The sequence below is a fragment of the Periophthalmus magnuspinnatus genome, chromosome 4, assembly GCF_009829125.3.
Source record: "Periophthalmus magnuspinnatus isolate fPerMag1 chromosome 4, fPerMag1.2.pri, whole genome shotgun sequence".
NCBI classification, from domain to species: domain Eukaryota; kingdom Metazoa; phylum Chordata; class Actinopteri; order Gobiiformes; family Gobiidae; genus Periophthalmus; species Periophthalmus magnuspinnatus.
The window spans coordinates 4,114,990-4,138,559 of NC_047129.1; the positions used below are offsets into that span (position 1 = coordinate 4,114,990).

The window sequence follows — 23,570 nt, forward strand, 5'->3', positions numbered from 1 at the left end:
TAAAATGTAAACTGGTTGAACAAAAAAACGATAACTGGGGAGTGACTTGATGGAATTGATTACCATAGAAATCATTAATGATAATGGGAAAAAACGTATTAATTAGCTGTGTGTATAGACCGCCTGGGGCTGGTGTTGACTTATTTACAGATCAGATCCTTGAAATGTTTGAGAACGTTAACAAATCAGTTATTTTGTGTGGTGACTTTAACATAGACCTGGGAATCAAACAGCAACAAATATCTTTCGGAATTATATGGAAACAGTTGGTCTATGCCCGATGATAACTAAACCAACTCGTATTACTGGTCATAGTGCGACTATCATAGACAATATATATACAAATATACATGGTGATATTATCAGTGGTATCTTTATGGCAGATGTGAGCGATCACCTTCCTGTATTTATTATCTGTGAAAAATTGTGTTTTGATGAGCTTGCGCAGGATGTAACAGCAATGCTAGTAAGAGATAAATCTAGTAAGGCTCTGGAGGCCTTCAGAGAAGACCTTGAAAAACAAAATTGGAATCATGTATATACAAATAATCTAAATAGTGCTTATAATGCTTTCATGACAACGTTTCTCAATTTATATGACAAAAACTGCAAAATTACAAAAATATGTGCACACGATAAGAAAAATACTCTAATCCATGGATGACAAACGGGATTGAAAATCCGTTTGTCATCCATGGATTATCTTCTGTAATCATCTTTACAGAAGATTTCTCAAATTGAGAACAAAAGATTCAGAAGTTAGGTATAAAAAATATAAAAACAAGCTTGTATCAATTATGAGAAGACAAAAAAAGACTACTACACCAAATTATTGGATGAGAACAAAAACAATATAAAAAATACATGGGGTATAATAAACACGGTCTTGCAAAAAGGTAAGGTAACTTCAAATATTCCAAACTATTTTACAAAAAATAATGTAGATATTTTTGGGAAAGAAGAAATTGTTAACGAATTTAATCATTACTTTTCTAACATTGGCCCAAATTTATCAAACAATATCCCAAAAGAAAGCAACAATGATGGAGCAATAGCTGATAATGTAAACAGTATGTTTTTGGAGAGTGCGCAGGCAAATGAAGTCTTGACAATTGTTCAAAATTGTCCAAATAAAAAATCTAATGATTACACTGATATTAATATGTTATTGATCAAGAAAGTGATAAACGTTGTTATTGAGCCTTTCACATATATATGTAATCTTTCATTCAGCACAGGAATATTTCCAGATCACATGAAAGTGAGTCATTCCACTTTTTAAAAAAGGAAATAAAAATGATTTCTCAAATTATTAGACCTGTATCACTGCTTTCGCAGTTCTCAAAAATTTTAGAGAAACTATTTGTTAGCAGATTAAATAAATTTATTGGAAAATACAAAATTTTAAGTAAGAACCAACATGGATTTCGTTCCAATCATTCAACTGCCACAGCATTAATGGATCTAGCTGAAGAAATCACTAATGCCATGGACAAGAAACAATATTTAGTTAGTATCTTTGTCGATCTTCAAAAAGCATTTGATACTCTAGATCATGAAATATTATTACAGAAGTTATACAAGTATGGTATACGAGGTGTACCACACCAAATGGGTCACAAGTTACTTAACGAACCGTTATCAATTTGTGGAAATTAACCAACATAAAATCAGAACATCGTCAAGTAACGTGTGGGGTACCCCAAGGTTCGGTCTTGGGGCCAGTACTTTTTCTCCTTTATGTGAATGATCTTATGTCTGTATCAAAATTACTAAATTGCATCTTGTTTGCTGATGATACCACATTATTTTACTCAGGAAAAAACATAAATGAGATTATAAAAATGTAGAAGATGAGTTTCAAAAAATATTAAAATGGTTCAATGCTAACAAGCTATCTATAAACAATTAGCAAAACTAAATTTATGGTCTTTAGTTGTAAGAAGAAAGATTTAGAGGTAAGATTATTCACACAAGGATTAGAGATAGAAAGAACAAGTACATTTCGTTTTTTTAGGAGTTATGATTGATGAACAGCTGACGTGGAAATCCCACATAGAGCAAGTAAGATCAAAAGTCTCACAAACCATAGCTGTATTACACAAGGTGAAAGAGTCTCTCAACAGAGATGCATTGTTCTTATTGTATAACACATTGATCGTTCCATATTTGACATATTGCATTGAAGTGTGGGGAAGTGCTTGTAAAACCTACATTGAACCAGTTTTTCTGTTACAGAAGCGTTGCTATTAGAGTTATCAATGGAAGTGGATATAGAGAACATACAAATCCAATTTTTATTCAGTTAGAAACGTTGAAATTTAACGAATTGGTGGAATATGCATTCTTAAAACCATGTACAAAGCTCATCAAAAAGTGTTACCAGAGAAGTTGCAAAATAGATTTCGAAAGAGAGAAAATAGATATCAATTAAGAGGAACTGATGTATTTTCTAAACCAGTGTTCAGAACAAAACCAAAGGAAAGATGTATTTCAATCAAGGGAGTCAGTCTTTGGAACAGCCTAGAAAGTAATATTAAAGAATCCAAATCCATTTATATGTTTAAGAAAAGTTTGAAATTATCATTATTAAGAAAATATATAACTGATATGTGACAGGATGATTTTGTGTTTTTTTTTGTTTGTTTTTTGTTGTTGTTTTTTTTTTCGTAAAGTAGCTGTACATTTATGTTTGACTTTGTATAATGTAGTGAATAAGAGTTGATGAGGGGCAGATATTATAAGCTTTTGCTTCCTTCTGTGCCCTTTCATTCACTTAACAAAATTGTACAAAAGCCGTAATACTGTATGCAGTTATGCGGATTGTTTTGTTTTAATGAAATGAAATAAAATATTAAATTGAAATTGAAATTGAAATTGAACTGTGACAGAACCCCCCTCTCAAGGCCAGATGGGTGGAGAAGGCCCTGGAGGAGGGTCAAAACTCTTCAGAAAGGTCAGAATCACAGAAATGAACAGAATGAGATCCAGTAACAGCCACAAATTGATCATTCTCTGATGGATCACCCAGGACTGCCAGAGGAAAAAACATGAGAACTTGAGCCCTTTGAAGGTTGATCCGGATGTTGCTTGTGGAAGGCCGCAATGAGACGTCGGTCCAAGATATAGCTAGCTGGCACCCATGAATGATCTTCTGGACCCTAGCCTTCCCAATCAACCAGGTACTGAATGCCTCGACCACAACATCTGGAATGCAGGAGGCACCGCACAGTATATGCACACTCACCGTCAATCAGACGTGTTGGCTGTGGTGGAGGCAAAACAGTAGCAAGAGGGCTTTCACAGAGCGGCTTCAATTTAGAGACATGGAATGTCGGATTGATACGCATGGCTCTGGGTAATTTGAGGGGAGCAGCCACTGGGTTAACCATTTTCTCAACTTCAAAAGGCCCAATGAATTTTGATGCAATCTTCTTGGAGCCAACGCAGAGTAGCGCTGTCCTACTGCTGAAGGGCAGTCCGAGCTTGTCTCCAGGTTCTGTAACAGCACTTGATGAAGGCCTGAACAGGACATGACATTTCCTTCTCCTGTGACTGAAACAAGAGCGGCTGGAACCTATAAGCACACTGAAATGGGGAAAAACCAGTAGCATAACTTTTCAGTGTTTTGTGAGAGTATTCGACCCACAGTAGCTGCTGGGATCAGGAGGAAGGGTTCCTTGAGGCCATGCAAAGCAACACTGTCTCGATCTCCATTTGTTTCACAAATTGCGGAAAAACTAGTAGCAAATCAAATCTCCACACATCTGAACACCACACAATATACTCTCCATCCCATGCAGTTTGGCTTCAGAACCAATCACTCGACCGAAACAGCAACTTGCTATTTTACTGAAAATATCAGAGCACTGCTAGATCGGGGTGGGGTAGTAGGGGCTGTATTTTTAGATCTTAAAAAGGCCTTTAACACTATAAACCACAAGATATTGATGTCTAAACTCTGTACATTTAACTTCTCTCCAGATACACTGAAATGGATCTAATCTTACCTGGCCAACAGCTCTCAACATGTCCGCATTCAGTCTCAACAATCTTCAGCACTGACTTTGTCCAACGGTCTTCCCCAAGGGTCCACATTAGCACCACTGTTATTTTCACTATACATTAATCATCTTCCCTCCGTTTGCAACGATGTCCACATACTAATGTACGCTGACGACACAGTTATATGCACACATGGCAATAACATCTCCCAGGTCGCGGACAAACTCACTCCATGGCTCCAATCTCATCTTGGCTAAATCAACTCCCTGTCAGTAGCAATGATTTTCAGCAAATCCAACAACACCAACAACACTTCCCATACAGTTCCAAACATCCTTGTCTCTGGAGAATGGCTGCAGATTGTCCGACAATACAAATATCTCGGAATTCTAATAGACTCAAAATTATCATTCAAATCCCACCTTAATAAAATAAGTAATCATATAAAATTCAGTATTCGCAACTTCAAACACATTCGGCATCAAATGTCCACCCAAGCAGCTAAAATGTTCATGCACTCAATGATTCTCTCTCACATTACATACTGTTTACCCGTCTGGTCCCTGGCAAATACCACAACACTGAAACATCTGCAATCACTCTACAAGCAAATTGCTAAAATTCTGGATAAAAAAACCAAACCATTTTCACCACTGTCCAATACTCCAAAAGCACCATTTACTCAGCCTGTTTATATATTTCTCGACTGTTTTCTATGTATTTATTGTATTGTAATTTTTTACTCTTGTTTTTAAGTGTTTTTAGGTGGACAGTATCTGCTGTCAAGGGACGACGGAATGAAAAATAGCCTTTGGCTAATTCTGGCATATTTACAGAAATGTCGATTAATATGCACTGTCCATGAAATAAATAAATAAAATAAATCTGCTGGTTGATTCTCTCCATTTGGCCGTTGGACTGAGGATGATAGCCAGATGACAGGCTAACAGTTACGTGGACCATAACGGTATGGCAGAGTAAAATTAAATCTCTCAGAAACAATGCCCACCTGGCCTTGTCGGGAATTGAGGCGTTTGTGGACTGAAGATATTCCAGATTCTGGTGATCAGTCCAGACGAGGAACGGAATTTTGTAACCCTCAAGCCAGTGTCTCCACTCCTCTAAAGCCAACTTCACAGCCAGTCACTCTGTTACCCATGTCATAGTTCCTTTCTGCAGGTGCTAGACGTCAGGAGAAAAAGTGATGTAGCTTGAGGTTATCCGCATCTTATCCACGTCATTGACAGGTGTCCTCATGCGCCGCTACCAGAGTTTTAGCTGATGTGACCGATGTGGAGTGAAAACTCGCTAATGATTCTAAATGTTTAACCCCATAACGTTCCGACGGCCCGCCCTCGGGCAAAGATCTGCGCGTAAAATTACACGCGCCTTATTAGGCAATTTTACGCACTGTTTTGCGTTTTAAGGACACAGGACACTGTGGATGTTTGTACAAGTTAAACTAGAGCATCTCGGACCCGGAGCGGTTTGTGGAACCGAGTGAAGATCTCATGGTGGACTCAGGAGTAGAGGACCTTATGTTTTGATGGACTGGATGCTGTTCCTGATCGGTAAGCGTGGTTATTCTGCTATGACTTAATTGTGGGTCAAATGTGTATTATGTGTAATTGTTAGCATTAGCTAATGCCACTAGCCATTAGCTAATCCCCGACCACCACCAATCATCACACACACCACTTGGGTGAAGTGTCTTGCCTAAGGACACAATGACAGAACTAAGGACACAATGACAGAAGTTGGTCCGAGCGGGACTCGATCCTCCAACCTCTGTCACAGAATGACTGTCACACTGTCACATGTACAGTGTGTTTTAGTTTCCAGTGTGTGTTTTTTTCATTTTGAAGTGTGTGTGTTTGTTCACCGTTTGCAGTGTGTGGCTTGTAAATATATATTTATTTTGACCCATACCACTTGTTTTGAATATATTTTATATATAAATACACATTATATATTGTGTTTTGATATGATATGTAAATGTACAGTAATAGAGCAGCTGGGTGTGCAGATACAGATTCCTCTCAGTGTGTATTGGTCATTGAATACTGTCACTAGTTTATGAGTTGTAAAAATCAAATGATCGTTGTCATATACTGAAAAGAGTTAATGGACTGTCTCCCAGACCACAGTAGGACAATCTCACTCAGTACACAGCAAAAGCTTCACACAATGGCTTATACTCATAATACAAGTCAGAGCTTTATAATAAAAATGTTAAGTGTGTTTTCAACATTGGAGTTTACAGTTGTCTTGGTTTGGTTGGAAGCTCATGTTTTGCCATAGTTAAAATGGAATATTTATACTTCCAATAGCATTAACATACTACACAGGTCATGAGCAAGATTTTTGTAATTTTCATTGTATAAGTGGCTAAAGCACTTATTTAAAAGTCTTATAACAGAAATGTAAATGCAGTAATTTGATTCTTTTAATAAACTATTTAACTTGGATGGATGCATTGCAGCATGACCACAGTGCACACGTCTGATATCGCTCACACTGGTCCATGGGACTGCTCAGGGAGTTTGTGTGTTTGCTCAGACTCGTGAAAAATTAGAGGGAACATTGCACAGCACCCACACCTACATCTGAGGTGTCTACTTCAACCACAAACTGTCCTTCAGGATCAGGAACTTGAAGGATGGGTGCTATGGTGAAGAGGGTCTTCAGAGTTTTGAAGGCTGCGTCCGCCTCTGGTGACCACTTGTAAGGCAACTTGGAGGAGGTGAGCCCTGTAAGGGGAGCAGTAATAGAACTATAGCCACGGATGAAGCATCTGTAAAGTTTGAAAACCCCAGGAAGTGCTGCAACATCTTGCGGGACTCAGGAACAGGCCAAGAGGTAACAGCCTCTACCTTAGAGGGATCCATGGATACACTTCCCTGACCAATGATATATCCCACAAAGGCTACTAATGGGGAATGAAACTCACACTTCTCTTCCTTGATGAAGAGTGAGTTGGCTAGCAAGCACTGCAGTACGGTCTGTACATGGTGAATATGTTCTTCCTTGGAAGATCAATAAACAAAAATATACTTGTTCAGCATGTCATGAAGGACATCATTGACCAATGCTTGGAACACAGTGGGGGCGTTTGTGAGACCGAATGGCATAACCAGGTACTCATAGTATCCTGTGGGTGTGTTAAAGGTAGTCTTCCACTCGTCCCCTACACAGATCCGGACAAGATGGTAAGCATTACGCAAGTCGAGTTTACTGAAAATAACAGCATCCTGCAGGAGTTCAAAAGCTAACGAGATGAGTGGCAGAGGGTAATGATTCTTGACTGTAATATTGTTTAGCCCCCCTATAATTTCTTTCTTTCTTTATTCTTTATTTGACAGGGACCATGTACAAATTCATTAATCTTACAAGGAAAAGGTGATTTGTACCAGATTTAGCTACTGCTACTTCCCATCTGCAGTCCCTGGGCAGGTGAACACACATTAAAAAACACATATCAATTAACAATTACAATATACGACTACCAATTTGCTATACAACAATAACAATTAAATACAATAAAAAATGACCCCATGTCCAATACAGTATGTCCCCCCCAGTCCAGACTAATATAAAATCATTATGTGCAGGTTTATACAGTGAGGACAGAGCCAGCACCAACTAACTAGACTGATGTGGACACATTTTGATTATTAAAATGTACTTTTTCAAATTTCTAGTAAAACTATTAAAATCCACAGACAATTTCAGACTGTCTGGAAGCTGATTCCACTGCCTAATGGTTTGATAAGAAAAAGCCGATTGAGCAAAGGCTGAGGATCTTTTTGGAACTATGCAAATTTCGGTTTACGGAGGAACGAGTGGATCGGGTAGTTTGTTCAGAACAAAGGATAGTACATTTTTTAAATGTAAGTGAAGCTGCATTATTAATAATTTTGAATAATTTTCTTAGATTTGAACACAAAATTAAATGATTGAACTGAACATTTTATATTTACTTAAGATGTTACAGTGGTCATAATGGAGGGTTTTTTTATCGAGTGCCTTTACTGCCTGATTATAGGTGGATCTGAGCGATTTTAAAGCGCTCTCATTGGCCTAAGACCAGCAGGAGACACAGTAGGTTAGGTGTGTAATAACCATGGCATTAAAATATGTAAAAGCGGCCTCTACTGTCAGGCTGTTCCTCATGTGTCTAAGGGAAGAGATGTTGTAGCGGATTGAATTGCGTACTTTTTTAAAATATGCTTTTTGAAAGACAAAGTCTGGTCCAAATGAACCCCCAGATACTTTGTCAACGGAATAAAACTAAACATTGTAACAGAGACAAAGATGTTAGGCCTGTCTTTAATTCTATTAGTTTTGGAAAAATACATACCAACTGTTTTATTAATGTTTAATGTCAAACATGCCAATTATCAATTTTGTCCATAGCTGAGGATAATGTGGTGGCCACTTTCTGCGCATCCCTTCCATGTACGTAGATGACAGCATCATCTGCATACATGATGATGTCTACATCTTTGCACACGTCTGGGAGGTCATTGATATAAAGGCTGAACAACATCTATGCAGGGGTTAAGGGTTTTACCTTTCTTCTTATCTTTCTTCTCAACAAAGAAGAAACCCGCACCAGTGGGAGATGAAGAGGGACGAATGATTCCTGCAGCCAAAGACTCATTAATATACTCCTTCATAGCTTCTCTTTCAGGTCCAGAGAGGAAGTAAGTACGACCACAAGGAGGAGAAGTTCTAGGCACAGTCATATGGACGATGTGGAGTGGAGTGATGTAGCCTTAGTCTTGCCAAAAACCTCTTGGAGGTCGTGGTACTCTATGGGAACACCAGCAAGGTCTGGTTGAGGACCAGAGTTGTCAGTTTTTAGCACTGTTGGAATGGCTTGGTTGAGGCAGATTTGATGACAGGATGGGCTCCACTTAATAATGGAACCTGTAGACCAATCGATATAGGGGTTGTGACGTAGAAGCCATGGGAAACCTAGGATTACAGGGTGCTGAGGAGTTTTCAGGATGTGAAACTGGATTGTCTCATGGTGGTTGCCTGCCAGTAATAGATGAACAGGGACAGTGTGATGTGTTATGGTGCCCAAAAGCCTGCCATACAGAGTGTTACCAGGTACAGGTGCTGGAATGGGAACAAGATTATTATTTTTAACTGCAGAGCCAGGTTATAAGGCTTATGTCAGAGCCGGAATCAATGAGTGGTCACTGTGTGAGTACCACTGTCAAGCAATAGACAAACTTGAAACTGAGGCCATTTAACAGGGGAAAGTGTAGAGGATAGACTCACCAGTATTCCCATTTCGACTGACAAGCCTGCCCTTTTACTGGACACCTGGAAACAAAATGGCCGGACTTTCCACAGTAGATTATGATAAGTTTATGCTGCTAGCGGCGTTCTCGCTCTTCAGGAAAAAGACTGGTTCTGCCCACCTGCATAGGCTCTGAGCTCCTGAGTAGCTGAGGTGTGGCTGACCGGACCTAATGGGGAACGTGGACGGGGAATAGGGCGTCATTCAGGAAGTCTTTGTCTTTTCCCTAGATGACGAGCTTGGATATGGCGATCGAGTTTGGTTGCCAACTCGATCAGTTTATCAAGGTCGGAGGGGAGATCATAAGAAACCAGCTCATGCTTAATGTAGTCAATCAAATCAGTCTGAGCTGCAACATTCCAATGGCTTTGAGGGGCCCGGATCCGTAATTCAATAGAGTAATCAGAAACCGTGCAGGTTCCCTGTCAAACCCCCATTAAACCCTCAGCTGTATCGGGTGCAGAGAGCGCGACCCCAAACACATTGCGGAGTTCCCTAGCAAAAGCATCAAAAGAAGCACAAACAGCTGTCTGGTGCTCCCACTCAGCAGTTTCCCACAACTGAGCCCTTTCAGTAAGATGACTAATGCCACTTTGGATCTCTCGACTGCGAATATGCGAGGTTGTAGGGCAAAGAAAATGGACTACATCTTTTAGACTCCCCCCCATTGCGTTCAGGTGCGCCGACTCGAGGTTCTGAAACAGGACCATGCCCAATCGCCTTGATAAAAGGTGAAGGTGAAGCGGGAGCTACAGCGGTGACTAGCTTGGTAACGGTAACTGCTAGTTGCTGGATCTGAGCCATCAAATCAGCTATATTTTGTTCACTAGCTGCAGTAGACCGACGAGCTGCAACAGAAGCAGATGCTAGTTCGGCCTGGTGCTGCTGTATGCTAGCTTCAAGTCTAGCAAGTCACTCCGTTGGGCCCTCATTGTGTGCTGAGTCCATACTAGCTAGCTTGTTCTATCACACAGGTAAACTGGATTCAAATGCAACACAAAGCGAGCAGTCAAATGTTTTAGAAACTACAACAGAAAGTGTCCTTTTAACAGGTAATTCAGAATATGGTAAATCAGGCAAATAAACAACTGAGGAAATGTCTTATTTAATATAATCAAAAATCTCTTCCAACACTGGGAATTCAATCAGGGGAACAGGCTGGGGAAATAAAGAGAGAGAGGATCGGCTCCTATCCTACTAGTGATGGTGAGGACTAGTGATATGTAAAGACTGGCTGCATAACTTTTTAGCTAAAATAGACTAAAATATAGGCATTTTTTTAATTTAGGATTTTTTTTTTTTTTTTTACATGCGTTCTTTCTCTCAGTGGGCTCGCGTCTGCACAAACTTCACCTAAAACATATCTATAGAGAATTCATGATTTAAATGTCTATTTTCATGAAGTCATGCAGGTGAAGGACTGCCAGCAGAAAAGTTACATGGTGCTTCTTTAATAATAATTATATTTGGCAACTGAGGGAAACTGTTATCATTCTATTTTATCAATGAGGTTTAAGGTTCACAATAACATTTTTCCATTACATGAATACAAATACCTACATTATCACCTGAAACATTCAATATAAACTTAAATTAGATTTTTGATTTCCAATTGATTTTGTACTCATCCCTAAAGTCTACAAGATCAACACTGACTAGAGGAAAGGACGGAGGAGAGAAGGGGAGATAAGAGAGGTGTGAGAAGGGGAGTGAGGATTTGTAATGGTCACGGTAAAAGGTTTTTCAGCTTGTGCAATGCATCACTTCCTCTGAGCTGCAGTGTCACCCGGGTCTCACCTTCAACAGTTTGTCTGCCATGAGCTCTGCACAAATGCAATCTATACCTATCCATGTGTTTCAGAGTGGTGAAAAGCTAGCACTGTTCTCAAAGCAATTAACAACATAAAACAAAATATTTGGCAAAAGCAAAAGCTCTCAAAATGCTGTCTATAAACAGGAAGCTGAAACTAATGAATATAAGAGAGCTACAAAAAAAGAAAGAAAAAAGAAAGAAAAAGAGCAAGACAAAGAGAGAGGGGGCGAGAGACAGAGAGGGGGATAGTGACACAGTGAGGTTAAGAGAGAGAAGAGTGAGAGAAAGAGCGATAAAAGGAAAACTTCAGAGGTTTTGAATACATTTTCTGCAAAATGGCAGCATTGTCATGAGGTTTGAGTTTTCAAGCTCACATGAGCTCATCTTGTATGAGCAAAAATGTCTTATTATAGAAACACTTCAGTTGATTGCTGTAATTAAGACTCCACTGAAAATCCCTCATATTTCCGAACAATGTACACGGGAACCATTCCAGATTGTTATCACAGGGCTAACCTTACTAGTGGTGTAATATCTATCTGATTTTAGCATTAAGAAAAAAAAATCAGAGGCACTGCAATAAAGTTTAAATAAGTGCATATGACAGGTTAGACTGCTAATTTAACAAAAGCATACTTAAAATAATTATATTTAAGATTCTTTCATAGTTTTTTTCTAGTTTAATCATTTTAATTTCACTTCTTGGTTGGACACAGGCAGCAGATATGACATATGTAGAGCTAATTCCATGACTGTTAGCTAGCACACCTAATGTAAGCAAGGGCTAAAACATGCCTAAATTACAAACAGATGTGTTTTGACTAATAAAAATAAATAACAGCATAATTATTTTGTTAAATGCCTCTGCATTCTGTGATGATAACATGGGAAGAGGTATTCTGTTTTACAACTCACCGCTACTTTTTGCATTTTTGTACTTTTATTCTCACACATTTTTTTCTCCACAAACAGCTACTTTAAGGTTTATCTAACTTCTAAAATGTACCTCATGTATGAAGTCTCCGATGTCCCCTGGTTGAGGGGCCGCAGAGCGCACGGGGTACTGGTGGTCATGGTGCAGGGGCCTCTCGTCTAGACGTCTGATCCCCACCTTCACACAGTCAGGCTCCAGAGCGTCCGGCTGCTGTAACTGGCTCAGATCATAGTCCTGACAAAGAACACAAATTGATACTTTGGAGCTGATGTCATCAACATTCCCTGAGAGTGTGAAGCTAACTGAAAGCACTACTCTGTTAGAGGATCTGTTACTCAAGTTAGACGTAATCTGAGCTTTATTTTAACACACTCTGACCAGAAAGAGCTGGTTTAGTTGGAACTACAACAGGTGAGAAGTAACCTGATTCTCGCTAGATAGATATGTGCATCCCTTTGAATAGTGTCCTACACATCAATCTGGGATGTCTCTAGCTCAGTGGTTCTTAACCTTGTTGGAGGTACTGAACCCCACCAGTTTCATATGCACATTCACCGAACCCTTCTTTATTGAAAAATAAAATATTATTTTTTTCAAATTCAAGACATATGTATGTTTAACTGGTGCACAAAATGAACCATGCATTAACATCGCTGTGTTCAAAGAATAAAACCAGTACAATGCATGAACTCACAACAAATTACATATATGCCTTTTTACAAAGACTTGACCTTTTTAATACTACCACACTGAAATCATTTTAATTTTTAAACTTATGTATTCCAATAATGAACTTATTGTATTTATGCTATTTATTATGTTTTAACATTTTAACAAACACCCATCACCTAATTTCCATCAGGCTAGAATAATAATGAATATTTACTGCAAATCAGTGTGACTTCTGCTGTTGCCTTTGAGAGACCAGTTCAGAAATGCTTCACCTTGGCCACTCTCATGTCATTTTCACAGCAAAGTCTGTTCCTTTTCTTCGTTTTTATGTTGTTTTAGGTTTTTATGCCGTTCGAACGGCTCATTTAGGTCAGGCGGGTACTTCGATAGACACATTAAAGGGTGCATTTGTCGAATTGGGACACACCCAGCATCTGGAGACGCTCGCAGTCCGTGAATCATATGAGTTGGGTGCATGTCTTGACCTCCACCGAACCCCTGAGACTGACTCAGCAAACCCCTAGGGTTCGATTTAACCCAGGTTAAGAACCACTGCTCTAGCTGAAAGCGATCAGAACCAATGAACCAATAATGATGAACTTATGAACCAATGATGATGATTATATTCAATTGAGAGAAAAGCACAGGTGTCTCTGTCTTCCACAAATGCACAAAATTATTCCCTCTGCCTGTTTTTCAAAAAAAAAAAAAAAGTCTGTATTTCTGCTAAATAGGCGGAAGTACGTCTGTCGGTGTTGCGTGTTTGTTTTGGTTTGTTCAGCACAAACCACAGTGATGCCACTGTGACTATGGTCAGTTTCCACTGGTGATGCTGGTACCAATGGCATGCAAACGATTCAGCTGGAGCTGTTCAAGACAGATTCTCAAGAGTTTGTGAACTCACAAAAAACATTAGAATTCATCTTGATGGTAATATGCCTTTCTTTACCATAAAGCTTTATTTGTATTGTTATGGATCTTTTTGACCTAACCTTCGCAATACCATCTGTTGTTATGTATGGGAGTATCTCTTGTTTGTGCGTCTAGCAGCCTCCAGCCACGTTGATTATACTAAACTGGCATGATTGTTTTGATGGACGAGATTTTTTGATTCAAGACAGCTTCTCTGTAGATTTTATATATATATATATATATATATATATATATATATATATATATATATATATATATATATATTTTATCACCAGTATAAAATAACCAGTATAAAATTTTTATTACAAATTCCACAACACTGGCAAGGCAGGGTGAGATGACCTGGTCTATCACCCATAAGCTTACAGTCACAAGCTAGCTAGCGTTAGCAAACAGTTTTTCAGGTAGTCACCCTCTCTCATGTTTTATCAAACTCCTAAACAGAACCATGAACACTCGTACTGATCAGACTGCTGAAAATTTATTAAAGTTATTTAAATCAATTTTTGTATTTTTTCTTAGTTTTCAAACGGTCTTAAAACTTTTTGTCTGCCTTTGCATTCTGTGCATTTTGTCACCATGGTAACTACTGAACATTCTGCCAATAGAGATAAATGTTGAACACCCCCAGCATGAGGACACTGAAACGTATAAAATACAAGAATAGAAAAGGTTTTGTTCACGTTCTAAAATTGGATGTTGTCATAATTTCAGACACAGGGCAGTGGCCAAACTGAAAGCAGAAAATTTACTGTTTGAAAGAAATATCCAAATCCACATTGAACACAAACATGCACAAACTTGCCATTTTCATTTTAAGTCCTTTCTTCTAAAAAGAATCACACTGTTGGGGCTGAAACTGTAATTTGTGTACTAAAGTCAACATTCACTTCTCATTGCACTTTTTAAAGATTAACATTTGTGAGAAGAGTGAAATATTATCTGCTACAAGAAACACATTTCAGAACATCTGTTAAACTCAAGAACTCACGTAGGCAAGATTTTGTTGTTTGCAGAGGTCATTATGTTACTTATAGATTTCTTTTTTTATACTGGACATTCACAAGCATTTCTTTGTGTCATTTTAAACTAAAATATGCAGAAACAATATCAAGATGTTTGAGTGCGTGAGTCTTTGGGCTATTTGCATGATCTGTTAAAATGGTTACAATGGTTCGTTGCTCTTTCTCGTTTAGATTTAGTGAGGAGACTCAGAATGTAAATGCAAAATGTAATGGAGCATTTCATGTAAAAGTCGTCCTTGTGTAATGAACTACATTCTTAGTGAAATAGCGCAAAGCTCTTTTCCCAAAACACAATTCCTTCCTTGCTTAAAAACAATTTTTATTCTTGTAAATGAGTAAAGGTTGAGTTTTCCACCATACAGTATATTGTAAGAGATTTAAACACATCATCCTTTTGTGGTTTAAAAATAAAGTAGTGAAGCTTGATAGATAGATAGATAGATAGATAGATAGATAGATAGATAGATAGATAGATAAAAACTTTATTCAGGTGTCCGGCAGCAAACACACACTTGAACAAACATACACCAATAATAACAGTAGAAACAATAAAATATTACTATCAATAGTATAAAGTACTCATCATATAGAAATTACAGTTCCTATCAGGCAGATCTGTTAAACAGCCTGATAGCTGAAGGGACAAACGACCTCAAAAAGCGCACTGTCCTGCAGCTCAGTGAGAGGAACCTGTTACTCCGTGTGCTTCTCTGTGCAGACATAGTGTCATGCAAGGGATGTCTAGAATTGTCCAGGATGCCCTGCATTAAAGGTAGGCCAGCTCAAACCAATTATGCCAAAAGTTTACATTACACAAGTTTAAGAAAGCATATTTAAGATTTAATAGAATCATGTTGGACTTGAGGTCAACAATAACATCTTACACAGCCACCAAACTATTTTGGTTTTCAGATTCGCGAAGGTTATGATGTCATAATCCAAGATGGAGGGCAGGAGCTGGATTTCCCTATTGATTACATGATATTTTTATAAACCTGATCATTTGTATTAGTGGTTAGACCCAAGGCCTCACTATATCACATTACAAATCTGCATTTTAACAATCTTCATTTTAGCTGCCCCCCATCTGTATGAAATATTATTGGCCTACAGAATGTCATCTGAAACCCAGCAATAGAACAAAAGCTTAGCCAATCAGAGTGCTCCCTTCCATCTCATTTCCCTGCACTGCTCAGTCCACTGTCCCCCGGCCCAGATTAACAGCGTTACAAAAGAGCTGCAAACAGGATCCTGTGCTGTGTGTGAGAGCCAACACTTAGGAATGATACAAAAAGAATTAAGCGAGGCCCATTAATAAATAATAAATAAATAAATGACTATGTTGCAATTATTTTTGGTATAATTATTGTGTACAAATTAATGAGTTAGACTTATAGTGTTTTTATGAGTTAGACTAGTGTTTTAAATTTCTTATAAATACATGCAGTCAATTAAAATCTTGTCACACTCGTGGCATATTCTGCATAGTTTCAGAGGCTGCACAAAAACATATTAGAGATTATAGTGTAGTAAAGTGTGTGTGTATATATATATATATATATATATATATATATATATATATATATATATATATATATATATATATATATATATATATATATATATATATATATATATATATATATATATATATATATATATATATATATATATATATATGGACAAATGAGAGATCTTAGTAACACAAGAAGAGAAAGTCATACAATTATATTTACATAATTCAAATAAACTATATAGGCTGTGCACTCACTGTACTCCAATCACAACTGAACCTGAGCTGCAGTGCCTCAACCTGCATATAGAGAACACATACAAGTTTTTCTCAGGTGCACATGTGCTGGGGGTTTAGGTCATGAGGATTCAGATAAGAGATTCAGAGAGGCATTTTAGGTTTAAACCAACTAGATTTCAGTATTGAAACTGGCAACCCAAATGAGAGATTTTGGGTCTGATTGGATTAGAACCAAAACACCAAATACTAAACCAAACCAAATACAGTACAAATAAATGGTGCCGAGTGTTTTTGAAATTAAGAATAAATCATCATTAGAGTTTGTTTTTATCAGTAAACATTATATTTGAACATGTTTACCTCATACCTGGGGGCAGGGCTAGGCACAGTTCCTTTCATGTGTAGCATATTATAATTTTTGATTTAGGACTCAAATATCAAAGGGTTTAAAGTGATGTAAAAAGTCTATACAGTATATCACATATTGATCTTAATGCATTGGTCTGTCTATGTACTTTCCCATACCTGGTCTTCCTCTCCGCCCCCCTCCTCGTCGTATTTCAGTATATTGTCCCTCACGTCATCCTCGGGGTCGATCAGGAGCTGCTTGGCCTGCCTCTCTTTGTCACGCCTCTTCATCCACATAACGAAGACCAGCACCAACACTGTGGGAACACAGATAAGAGACCATTTTAAAGTGTGCAAAAAGGGAGGATGCTTCAGGCTAACGCTAAAGCTAACCAGCAAACGGCACCGCTTCTGCATATAAAGCGCACATATCGCATATCCACATGGCCCCTTGATTCTCCACGCACATGCCATTTGCATAGAAGTCTAAATTTGGTGGGATAAGCTTCAGGACAGTGGTTGCCAAACAGTGAGTGAAGGTAAGGACACAACATTAGTCATGTTAAAAGCTTTGAAATACTAATAACATGGACAATGTGTACATTTATATGCTAAATGTGATGACATCTGATGGAGCTCATGTGGAAAAATGATGGCTTTTCTAACCTATCATATGCTCTATATGACAGGTTAGAAAACACGAAAACACAGTTAACATGATTGTATTTAAGACTTTATTAAAAATCTTGACTAGTCTTTTCTAGTTTTGTAATTTTATAAGTTTATAATTTTACTTCTAGGTTGGACACAAGCAGCAAATATGACATGCAACAATATGTTACTTAGCAACCATTAATGTTCAAAACAGGTATGATTTGACAAATAACAACATATTTATTCTATAAAAAACAATGCTTCAAATACATTCCTTTCTCTCTGCATTTTGGATGGATTTGATAACTTAGGTCGAGGGACTGTGTTTTAAAACTCACTACTATTATTTTCTAACTTTTTGTTTTCTACTTTTCTTTAAAATTTCCCACTTAACATAACTAAAATTATGATTAATATTTACCACAGGTACTACCCACCAAACCAAGTAAGAATAAGAAAAATATATGAATCTGTAAAATGCACTTTTAAGTAAAACAGGTTCAATTCTTATGTTTAAATGAGTCCTTTATAATATCCATGTACTAGCTAAAAGATTATTCATCTGTACCAGTTGAGAGATGCATCAAAAGGTAATGGTTGAATGAAATTTCAAACTGCAATTATATTCACATATTTATCTTATTTCACAGTTGGAATTAGATTAAGCATAAATTGCTACACTAACACAAGAATCATTTCCATTTCAGAGCATAAACCTGCTCACTGACCTCTCTAAAGGAGTGGTAAGACAGCATCTAGAACGCTGCTGCTCGGGTCTCGACTAGAACCAGGAAGTACGAGCACATAAGTCCTGTGCTCAGGTCTCTGGCTCCTCTGACTTTAAAGCAGCTCTGCCCGTGAACAAGTGTCTCCATGGACCAGCACCAAAGTACATCTCTAACATGTTAATGCCATCTCACAGTCTGAGGACCTTAAGATTATACTGCTGGTGCCCAGAGTCAGGACTAAACATTGGGAAACAATGTTTCAGTTTTTTGCAGTTAAAATCTAAAAAGGTCTTCCTGAAGATGTGAGGCAAGCCTCTATTTTGACAATGTTTAAATCCAGGCTCAAAACGGTTCTGTTTAGCTGTGCATATGACTGATTTTTTTTATTATACTTTATGTATTATGTTTTTGTCATGATGCCTGCATTCTCTGTCTCCCTGTGTGCTCTCCCCCTCCCCTACCTGTCTGAATCCGGAGCTGGGCGGAGTTCCTACTCTTCCCGTGCGCACCTGGAGTGCATTAGCACAATCATCACCACCTGCTGTCGAGTATATGAGGGTTCGGCAGATGACACTCGGAGCCAGACCGTCCGCGTGTAAATGTGAATGTTCCAGCTCAAGTTTGTATCCCGTTACCTGCCTACTCGTGTCTTACTGGATTTTGCTGTTTCCCAGATTCCTGCTCCCTCGCTCGCTCCTGCTCCTGACCCTGCGCTCCAGCTCCGGTACAGTCCACCCCTCGTCTTCGCCTCCTGTCCTGTCTTGGTCTCCGGCCTGCTTCTCATCTCCTGCCCTGGTCCTCGCTCTCTGGATTACTCCTGCCTGGTTCCCCCTGGTCTCGTCTCCGGTCCTGTCTCGCTCCGGCCCTGGCTGTCTCCGTGTCTGCTCCGGACTACCCCCGCTTGGCTTGCTCTGTTCCTGAGTCCGATCCTGTCTTTGTCTGGTCCTGGTGTTCCCCGTTTCTGCTCAACACTCCGCACGCCTGGTTCGCCTCCCGTGTGTTTAATGAACTATTGACTCATTATTTCACAAACCGTTAATAAACACTGTAAAATTGCCCAGAGTCTGTACCTGCCGTTACGACAGTTTTTTATTAATTTCTTTTAATTGCAATTTTATGATTACTTATCTTTTGATTTGATTGTATTGTCTGTCTTTTTCTGTAAAGCACTGAATTACTTTGTGTATAAACTGAGCTATACACAAACTTCTTCTAGTTTAGATCTTTGCCTAAATCTAAATTACGGTTTTTATCACAATAGGACCCAGTGGAGACAATATATTTTATTTGTGGAAGACATTTCACTACCTAAATAACAAACTATGTGGGTCGGTATCTCTGCCCATTAAAATTGGGATTTTCATTTGCAATCTTAAAAGGTAAAAAGTGTTTTGTTCATATATATTGTAAAAGCAGCTCTTACAATCAGAATGAGACAGCTGTTTGCTTTCTGCATCTAATAATAAAGTGCTTTTATTGTCCGCAAACCAGGAAGTAGGGCTGGTGTGCTGTTAGCATGCTAGTTGTTAGCTTTATTGTGGTGGCAAAACTCTGCTCTTGCCTCTGAAAGTTGTGAAAAGCTCTTATACACTCATTGAAGTGAATAATTAGGATGCTCAGAATGCATAAAGAAAGCGAGGAATAACTTTGAACGTTTACATTTTTCATGTTTAAAATGCACTCATTCTGTTTTCACATTTTTAAGATAGTAAAAAACACTTTATTTACCAAAACAAAATGGTACACAATCCTCTATGCAACACATTTGTAAACTGCCTAATCCTGTTTGGCAACATGTGTATTATTTGTGTGAATGTGTTAAGTGTCTTGATTTTGCACAAAAGCTAAGAAAATCAAAGTGAGGACAATGTACAGGAGGCAGTCTGAAAAATGGCTTGTCAAAGTTCTTGTGTGAGCGGAGCAGAGCTGTACAGACACTGCGGTTAGTCCATTGATAAAAGCAGGATATGATCAAGGAATAGTGTGAAATACACACCTTACTCTGCTTATAGAGCTGTTAAATGTAGGCACTTGGCAGAAATATTTGGGTTTATATTAGTCTGATAAAGGAATGCGGAAAGGGTTTCAATAAATTATTCAAATTAAAAATGCTATATTTATGTTTTAATGTAAATATAGCATATATTTTACGTATTAACATGTTTTAGAAAGTTTCGCTTTTATTTTTGACACCCAGAGTCCTTCCTCTCTTCACTTCCCCTTCAGAGCGCTATCACATTACAACCACCGTGCATCCCAATAATAAAACTAATGCACATTACACAACAGCTTGACAAACTTGATACAAAGTTAGTATCCTGCTTTTGTATATTTATGGAAACATGTCATGCGGGAGCATAGATGACGTAGACTTGTGGGCTGACCATTACTGCTAACAGTAAGGAGGGTTCGAATAGGGGAGAGATCGCTTGATTACGGATGGCATTTAAATCTCTTCAGGGACGTTTTTGATGAGGGACTGTTATAACACGGTAGAAAGCTCCAAAAATTGTGTTTTCATGATACCTCCTCTTTAAATCCAGTTGACAGAAAAGCACAAACATATACATGACAAACAAATGAGTATGTATTTTTGCTAAAACAGACTGAAGTATATTAGTTGGTGTTGACATGTTTATTTTGCTTCCCCTTTGGCTTCCTCTCAGACCACAATGCTGCGCTGTGATTGGTCCACAAACCAACAGTCAGGCACGATTGTATCAGAAGGAGCACGTCAACCCAAAAATAACATGAAAAGCTTAGCCTTGCCATGTACCAGTAAATTTAAAATTACAATGATTCTCCTCTTAAAAAATATCAGTCCTAACATTAAATACCATGCAATGAGACTCCATTTTGTTTTTTGGATAGGTGAAGAACATAACCTCCTGACAACACCATCAAATACTGCACTGCACTTAAATCCAACACCTCAAATGCCTCTGTCTCTTCTTCATAAAACATTTTGTTGTTTCAGAGCTAGTTTTTTCTTTTTTTTCCCTTCACATCAACACATCACTCACTGATCTCTCTCCCGTAGCCTGCCGTGCGTACCCCAGCGTCAGACAGCATCTCTGGGATCAGTCCACTCCGCTACTTCCCATTACCCAAATCAAAGCAAGGCAAGGCAAGGCAAGTTTATTTGTATAGCACAATTCGTACACAAGGTAATTCAAAGTGCTTTACAGAATAAGAAAGACATTAAAATGACACAAATAAAAACATAAATAATCACAAATAATCATCATAAAATTAACATTAAAAGAGAAGAGTGCAGAATAAAAACCTGTCAGTCATATGCACAGCTGAACAGAACTGTTTTGAGTCTGGATTTAAACATTGTCAAAGTAGAGGCCTGTCTCACATCTTCAGGAAGACTGTTCCAAGTTTTAGCTGCATAAAACTTAAACGCTGATTCCCCATGTTTAGTCCTGACTCTGGGCACCAGCAGGAGGCCGATCCCTGAAGTCCTCAAATTGCGAGATGGTTCATATGGCACTAACATGTCGGAGATATACTTTGGACCTAGGCCATGGAGAGACTTATACACAAGCAGAGCTGCTTTAAAGTCTATTCTTTGAGCTACAGGAAGCCAGTGCAGAGACCTGAGCACAGGACTTATGTGCTCATACTTCCTGATTCTAGTCAGGACCCGAGCAGCAGCGTTCTGGATGTACTGCAGCTGTGTTAAGGCTCGTTTGGAGAGGACAGTGAGCAGGCCGTTACAGTAGTCTAACCTACTGGAGACAAATGCATGGATAAGTCTCTCTAAGTCTGGCTTTGACAGTATACCTTTGATTTTTGCAATGTTTTTTAGGTGGTAAAAAGCTGCAGATGTTATTGATTTGATGTGGCTGTTAAAGTTCAAGTCTGAGTCCATTATTACCCCTAGATTTCTAGCCTGATTTGAAGGTTTTAGAGAGAGACTGGAGGTGACTGCTGACACTTTCTCTATGTTTCTGTGGGCCAAAGATGATGACTTCAGTCTTGTCTGAGTTTAGCAGAAGAAAGTTGTTTTGCATCCACACACTGATCTGTTGGATGCAGTGGCAGAGTGAATCCACTGGTCCATATTCACCTGCTGCTAGTGAGACATAGATCTGAGTGTCATCTGCATAGTTGTGGTAAGACACATTATTGCTGCATATTAACTGGCCTAACGGCAGCATGTAGAGATTGAACAGCAGGGGTCCCAGGATTGAACCCTGGGGCACCCCACAGGTCAGGGACATTTTATCTGATATACATTTTCCAATTTCAACAAAGTAGTCCCTGTTTTCTAAATAGGACTTGAACCAGTTTAGTGCCGTACCAGAGATGCCCACCCAGTCCTCCAGTCTCTGTAAGAGGATCCCATGATCCACAGTGTCAAAAGCAGCACTCAGATCTAACAGGATCAAGACTGAGACTTTGCCTGCATCAGTGTTCAGGCGGATGTCATTTGTCACCTTGATAAGAGCAGTCTCAGTGCTGTGGTGGGGTCTAAAACCTGATTGGAAAACATCAAAGGAGTTGTTCATTTCGAGGAAGTTAATAAGCTGTTGGTAAACAACTTTTTCAAGGACTTTGCCTAAAAATGGCAGATTTGAGATCGGTCGATAATTGTTCAATATTGTGGCATCAAGACTGCTCTTCTTTAGGAGAGGCTTGATAACCGCAGTTTTCAAAGCACTTGGGAATGTTCCAGATTGAAGTGACATATTAACTATGTGAGTGAGTGGTGACAGCAAACTGTTGAGCACAGACTTTAAAAATTTAGTGGGTAACACATCGAGGCAGCATGTAGATGAACTCAGACTGGTGACAATCTCTTGGACAGTTTTATCAGTTACAGGTGTAAAGTGAGTCTGCTCTAAGTGTCTAGGTGGGTGCTGGGTTGTTATTTGTGTTGTGGAATTTATGGCATTTTTAATACCCTGAACCTTGTCATTAAAGAATACTGCAAACTCATTGCACTTAGATGTGGAAATTAGTTCTAACGGCAGTGGAGCTGGGGGGTTTGTTGATCTGTTTACCGTTGCAAACAGGATACGAGAGTTTTTACTACAACTTCCAATAATGTCAGAAAAATACCTTTGCCTTGTTCTACATAAACTGTGGTTGTATATGTGCATCTTTTCTCTGTAAATTTCATAATGAACCTGGAGCTTTGACTTGCGCCATTCCCGCTCGGCCCTCCGGCACTCCCTTTTCTGTGCCCTGACCGAGTCATCATTCCTCCATGGCGCTTTCTGCTTATCTTTAATCATTTTTACCTTCATCGGGGCAATGGTGTCCAGAACATTCAAAACACTCGAAGTTACAGAGTTCAACAAATCATCAACATCAGAACATGAGGCATTTTCAAAGTGTATCATTTCCATGAACAGTGCACCTGTCTTATCATTTATG

The 23,570-nt window shown here is 38.7% G+C and overlaps 1 protein-coding gene across 1 annotated transcript in view; it reads right to left on the reverse strand.

The window, feature by feature from the left end:
* LOC117394124 (cadherin-2-like) overlaps positions 1-23,570 on the reverse strand; it is a 106,117-nt gene that overhangs the window by 21,328 nt on the left and 61,219 nt on the right. Inside the window, 2 exon segments of the mRNA XM_055221333.1 lie at positions 12,139-12,300; positions 16,975-17,114. Of these exon segments, the coding sequence (XP_055077308.1) occupies positions 12,139-12,300; positions 16,975-17,114 (302 nt within the window).